This window comes from Lucilia cuprina, chromosome 4 (assembly GCF_022045245.1).
Source record: "Lucilia cuprina isolate Lc7/37 chromosome 4, ASM2204524v1, whole genome shotgun sequence".
Taxonomy (NCBI): Eukaryota; Metazoa; Arthropoda; class Insecta; order Diptera; family Calliphoridae; genus Lucilia; species Lucilia cuprina.
Window position 1 is genome coordinate 40,572,259 of NC_060952.1, and position 6,214 is coordinate 40,578,472.

The following is a 6,214-nucleotide window of genomic DNA, read 5'->3' on the forward strand; positions in this document are numbered from 1 at the left end:
TTAGGTACTGCTGTCAAAGAGTCGGACTACTTGTTATACTTTGCCTGTAAATGATTTGTTAAAAAATCTCTAAATCTAATTATTGGAAAAAAATCCAACACTTTTTTAATTTTAACTTTATTTTCTTTACCTTTCTCTATTTATTGCAGATCTAATGGCGATTTAAGTCATATAAGTCCTTCAAATGAAAATGTTACCTTCGGTAAACGGGATTATGGTCAAATGGGTTTTTCCTATTTAAATGATTTAGATCGCTCAGAAGTCGAAACAACAACCGAATTATGAAAAATTTCGAATATAAAACGAACTTTAAAATAAAAAAACAAAACCCTCAACAAGCCAAAATACTTTTTTAAAAATATTTTAGTTAATTTGTAAAAAAAATAATAAAACAATAAATGCAATATTTTTTAAAATATCTTTAATATAAAAATCTAAAATTAAACAAAAAAAAACTGCAAATTTTGTTGCCATTAAGTTAACATTTAAAATAATTATGTACATATGTATGTATGTAAAGAAAAACACAGCGAACAAATAAATAAATAATTAAGACTTTTTTTGTAAATATAAATATAAAATATGACTAAAAACAATAATAAACAAAAATTATTTATAAAATAGTCATTATATATTAAGATGTGATTTATTATAAAACGACTATAAAACTTCCATAAATTTAATGCATAATCTTAAATATTATTTACAATTTAATTAATTTTAATTATTACATAAGTGTAAATGTTTTATTTTTTTTTTTAATTAGTTAGTTTATTAAATAAAAAACCAAGTTTTAATATATATCGAAATGTTATAAGTATAAATAAATATTTGTAAAACCATAACTGATGTCTTGTTTAAGCAAATTTAGTGAAAAACTGAAAATAAAATTTGAAATAAAAATATTAAATAAAAAAACATTTTTTTATTTTAATAATATTCAATTGTAAAAAACATAACATTTATAAAACACCCTCTCTATATTTCTCACAATTTTAAATACAACTCTGTATGGTATGAAACTCACCTCGACCAACAGCTGTTTCTTAAAATTATTTTCGCCTCACCCTGTTTAGTTGTGCAAAAAAACTTTTTATTCGCCGGTTGCTAATTTTTAGCAATTAGTAAGAACATATTAAGAAAATATTTATTTCAAATACTTTTTTGTGCTATATTAATAAAAAAAAAACAATTTCCCTAATATACTAAAGGTGAGCTAATAATTATTGTATATATATCTCGCCAGTTTTCTTAAATGCTGCCTAGAAAACTTGATAAGAAATCCATCCAACAACAATGTAATTAAACTGATTGTTTATGAATGTACATATCAATAAAAACACAAAAAGTTGTGTTTATTTGTTTATCTCTACAATTCTCTTGTGAAGTACAAATAATCGATTCGGAAACTGTTTTCATTTTATATTCTATATAACAACACGTGCTGTGACGTAGTGTATTCTTTTGTTCTGAAATAAAATAGATTAGATTCATTTTTAATTGTGCTTAGAGTAGCAGATTTTCTGGTGATTTCATAACAACATTGTTTTTTCATATTACATAAACTGGAGAATATTTCATTTGGATAAACTACACATAAATGGAATCTATAAGTAATGATTTGTGTTTTGTTATTCTTTGTTGTTGGTTTTGTTGCAACAATGTAACGCTATCTATTGTAATCCAAGCAGAATAAGAGTTGCCGTCACAAAATTTTTAATTTCGGGAATAACGGAATAATACTGCAACTTAGTTGAATTTATAAATTAGACAACGTTAGATTACTATAAGAAAACTACCGTTGGTGATAACGTTATACTTTGGTGATAAACATGATACAACTAAAAAGATAAAAAATATAACGAAGTTTTAAAAATTTATTTATAAAATGGTTTTTAGAGAGAATTCTCTAAACAAAAATATTTATAAGAAAACATCAGCTATAGCTTAACTATAGTATTCTGTGAAATAACAATCACGCAGAACAAAATTTATATTTTAATTATTCTGTAAATTGAATAGCAAACTATTTCTTCTATACTTCAGAAATGGCTAAACTTGACGAAAAAATCGGCTTCATTGGTGGTGGCAATATGGCATACGCCATTGGCTCTGGTCTCATCAATCAGGGAATCGTTAAGGCAGGACAAGTATTTGTCTCCGGTCCAAATCTAGAAAATCTTCAACGTTGGCGTGATATTGGAGTGGCCACAACAGAAGACAATAATGTAATTGTAGATAAAACTGATATTATATTTATATGTGTAAAACCTCACATTCTGACACCTTGTGCTATGCAATTAAGAAATAATCATGTAAGAACAGCCAAGGATAAAGATAAGTTATTTGTGTCAGTAATAGCTGGTGTAAATTTAAAGGACTTGGAAGAGGTAAGTAATTTTATTTAGGAAAATTGAATAAATGTTAATTTTTATAAATCTTTTAGAGTTTCTCATTTATAGATTGTTTGAAAATGATACGCACTATGCCCAATACACCCATGCAAGTTGGTGAAGGTTGCACTGTTTATACGGCCGGTTCTTATATAGTGCAACAGGATTTGGAAAAAGTTCATTTAATGTTAAATTCTTTGGGTATAGCCCAACAAGTACCCGAGTCAATGATTGATGCTGTGTCAGGGGTATCAGGCTGTGGTCCTGCTTTTGTATACACCATTATCGAAGCTTTAGCTGATGGTGCTGTTAAAAATGGTGTTCCTCGCCAAATGGCTTTACAGTTTGCCACACAAACTGTTTTGGGAGCAGCAAAGACTGTTATGATTACCGGTAAACATCCCGCCGTGTTAAGAGATGAAGTCTGCTCCCCCGGTGGAGCTACAATTGTGGGTGTGCATGAATTAGAGAAAGGAAACTTAAGGTAAAATTAACAATTTGTAATAGAACGTAGTGAGTTGGTAACTTTTATCTTTTTTTAGATCTACCCTAATGAATGCCGTTGAAAAAGCTTCCCAACGTGCCGCAGAACTTGGACGTAAAGGTAAATAAGTTAATTGTACTTAATATTATGTCCTTGGAGTTACATCTAATATATGTTTGGTGTTGAATAAATAAAAAAACAAATAATTCCATATTTTGGCTTATGGCTATTAAGAAAATAGCATATTTTTATAAATTTCATGCTTAAATTACATACAACTAAAAAGGAATTTTTATAATTTCTTTAAATATTTTTTTATTTATTCACGATCTTTTTTACTAACGTATTCCACACATTTTGAAGGATCCGTGGGAAAATATTCTTGACATTTGGTCATCAAACGTTTTAAGCCTTGTATATATTTACGTTGTGTCTCGTCGTTCATGACATGAGCAACATTTTTCGAAAAAATCTTTTCTCGTCCAGTACGGGCATGAATACCAACCATAGTAACACCAATAGGCCAGGGAGCATTTCCTATAGCCATCTCCAAATAGGCATCACTGGCGTGAATATAATTTCTATTAAGTAAATGTTTACAAATATCACTTAGACTTTCCAGAATATCATCGGGCAGTGATCTATTTTTCAATTTACGAAATAGTGGCTTCACATATTCCTTAGTTTGTGTGTAGATAACACGGGCCATTTTAACTTTTGTGGACATTTTCTCTTGTTTAGAAAAACTGGAGATTTGATCACTCCATAATTTGAGTATATAGGTCAGTAAGGTCATTATGACATCCATATCGTATTCTTTGTTATTACGTCCCATTTTTAGAGACATGGCTTTAATGCTCTCCCAGTCTACACTTTCGTCTATTTCTGCAAATTCGTTTTTCTTTTCCTCCTTTGAAGTTGGTGCGTTAGCAAACATTTCCTGCAAATAGGCTTGATCTACTTGTTCCATGGCTTCTTGGAAATCATTACGGAAACCTCTATTCGCTTCCGGCTGTGAAATTTCACACTGTCTTAAACGTTGGAAGGCCTCTGGCTCGGTTTCACCAAACAGCAATATGGGTTCTCCACGTTCTCTTAATCTGCGTATAACTTCTACGCGCGGTAAAATATTTTGTCCATCATTGGTGAAATTGTAGCCTCCATCGTTGGTATTTTGATCAGATTCATTATTTTCCGGGATTTTGTAGCCCTGCTTCTGTAAAATTTCTTCGGTACTTTTTGCTATTAGCTCTCCCCTTTTAAAATACTTCTTTTTATCATCGACGAGTTGTTTGTCCTCTAAAAGTTTACGTTTTCTGGCTATTTCAGCTTTTAAAATATCCATAATTTTATTTTAGCGAAATTAAATCGAAAAAATATTTTTTTATCAAAAACTTGTATTTATTTCCCCAGCTGATTTGTTTATTTACAAATAAAAATGGAGAGTGACGTTCTAAACGTCAAAAAGAAATGAACAGAATTGTTTTACAGTGAACAATATGGCAACATTAAAACTTATAGCAAATTAAAGCAACGTTGCCGTATAAAATATATTGTTTACAAAATACAAATAATATTTCTTAAATTATTTTTCCAAAATAGTTTTATTAAAACATTATGCAAAAAAATATGTTAATTTTTAACAATTACGAAATTAAGTGAATTGTTTAAATTGCAATAGTTTTATTAATTGTATCTGGCAATACTACCATTTGTTATTTGTGGTGAATTTGTCAATTTATAACAACAATAACAAAATTTTGCAAAAAAAAGTTTCCACAATATTCTACAAAAGAGAATATATAAGTTTCCTTATAATTGAGAACTTCTGCCAAAAATCCTTACAAAATATCCATAAAAAATGCCTAAAAAAATGGGAATGAATTCCAAGGCTGTAGAAGCCCGAGAACGTAAAGCTGCCGTAAAGAAAGCCACACAAGAAAAAGCGACCAAGGAGGCAGAAGATCGTCTCTGGAAAGATGATGACAAAACATTGGCACGCAAGCAACAGAAACGTGAAGAAGATGAACGTAAAAAAGCTGAAGCTGCCAAAAGAAAGGCTGAAGCTAAAGCGCTACTCGATCAGGAAATGAATTCTATAAAAACACAGGGTAAGCAACCGTTGGCAAAGATTAATCGTCAACAGATTTTGGAGGAAATGGAAAAGAAACAAAGAGCAATAGATGCTATAAATGCGGCCAACAAACCTCTACCACCTAGAGTAGTAGTACAAAATGATTATATAGAAGAAAATCTCAACCGTAGTATGGCCGATGTGGAAGTGGCTACTGGTATTGAACAAGCCATTGCTGTATTGAGGTCAGTTTTACGCTTCTCCTGTTGTCTGTAAAGAAAATAATAACCCTTTAACAAAAAAATAATTTTAGTGTCAAAGATGAAGAGGAAGACAAACATCCCGAGAAACGTATGCGTGCCGCCTTCAAAGCTTTCGAGTCTGCTAATCTGCCACGTATCAAAGCTGAGAATCCTTCACTTCGCATGTCTCAATGGAAACAAATACTAATGAAGGAATGGAATAAATCACCCGACAATCCATTTAATCAGGCACGTTGACTTTCCTAAAATAGTGCCTGCGCTATACTATATTGTTGGTTTATTTCTCTCCTGCATCATTTATGTCCTCATTTATTGGTTAGGTATACCAGCCATAATTCCATCCTGAATTTATTTGTTTGATTTTATAGTGTTTGCTTGTTAATTTTACATTTTCTTGTACATTTTCTTTAATAATTTTAAATTTAGTTAATATTTACAAAATATATATTTATGAACACCATGTGTAAAGAAATTATTATAATGATTGATAAAACGGTCAGCTTTGTAAAAAAACAAAAAACATTTGGAAATTTTGAATCGATTTTGTTGGCGAGTATAACCTTTCTAACAATATATTCAATAAGAAGTCATATTTGAGGCACCTCAACTAGTGCCTCTGGGAATCGAACCAACCACCTCCGTTATACCAAGCTAGAACAGTAACCACTACATACCGGATTCCGCAAATATAAAATAACTTTCCATACCTGTTGTTGTTGTAAAAGGTTGGCTATAACTGGGTGTTCTTCCCTGGAGAAAAAACTTCCGGTTGATACAGCAGTTGCTGAGTTGACAATCTTTGGCCGATTGAGAATCGGGTCGTTCCAGAGCGGAGATCCAATAGTCAACTCAGCAACAACGGAAGTTTTTTTCCAGGGAAGAACATCTAGTTACAGCCAACCTGTTAAAACAAGAACGTAATATATAGTGAATATTTGTACATATAATTGTTGTTGTTTTAGATTTTCATTAAAGAAATTTAAATTGAAAACATTTTATT

The 6,214-nt window shown here is 30.6% G+C and overlaps 4 protein-coding genes across 7 annotated transcripts in view; 3 read left to right on the forward strand and 1 right to left on the reverse strand.

Annotated features, from left to right (window-relative positions):
- Positions 1 to 404, forward strand: part of LOC111690997 (cadherin-99C) — a 199,427-nt gene extending 199,023 nt beyond the window's left edge. For all 3 annotated transcript variants that reach the window (XM_046948607.1, XM_046948606.1, XM_046948605.1), the window contains one exon: positions 150 to 404. In XM_046948607.1, the coding sequence (XP_046804563.1) occupies positions 150 to 285 (136 nt within the window). In that variant the 3' untranslated portion in view covers positions 286 to 404. The remainder of the gene's footprint in view (positions 1 to 149) is intronic.
- A 653-nt stretch (positions 405 to 1,057) lies between these two features.
- Positions 1,058 to 3,088, forward strand: LOC111691000 (pyrroline-5-carboxylate reductase). 2 transcript variants are annotated; one of them, XM_023453619.2, is made up of 4 exons: positions 1,058 to 1,211; positions 2,047 to 2,390; positions 2,447 to 2,877; positions 2,936 to 3,088. In XM_023453619.2, the coding sequence occupies exons 2-4, from the start codon at positions 2,049 to 2,051 to the stop codon at positions 3,003 to 3,005; spliced, it is 843 nt and encodes a 280-aa protein (XP_023309387.2). In that variant the 5' UTR covers positions 1,058 to 1,211; positions 2,047 to 2,048; the 3' UTR covers positions 3,006 to 3,088. The 2 variants fall into 2 exon arrangements, with proteins under 2 accessions (XP_023309387.2, XP_023309386.2); XM_023453618.2 differs by lacking the exon at positions 1,058 to 1,211 and adding an exon at positions 1,458 to 1,613.
- Positions 3,084 to 4,316, reverse strand: LOC111690999 (pre-mRNA-splicing factor 18). The gene has a single exon (XM_023453617.2). The coding sequence runs from the start codon at positions 4,220 to 4,222 to the stop codon at positions 3,197 to 3,199; it is 1,026 nt and encodes a 341-aa protein (XP_023309385.1). The 5' UTR covers positions 4,223 to 4,316; the 3' UTR covers positions 3,084 to 3,196.
- A 287-nt stretch (positions 4,317 to 4,603) lies between these two features.
- Positions 4,604 to 5,674, forward strand: LOC111691003 (coiled-coil domain-containing protein 124). Its single transcript, XM_023453620.2, has 2 exons — positions 4,604 to 5,196; positions 5,265 to 5,674. Exons 1-2 carry the CDS (start codon positions 4,739 to 4,741, stop codon positions 5,449 to 5,451), a joined length of 645 nt encoding a protein of 214 aa, XP_023309388.2. The 5' UTR covers positions 4,604 to 4,738; the 3' UTR covers positions 5,452 to 5,674.
- The last annotated feature ends 540 nt before the right edge of the window (positions 5,675 to 6,214 follow it).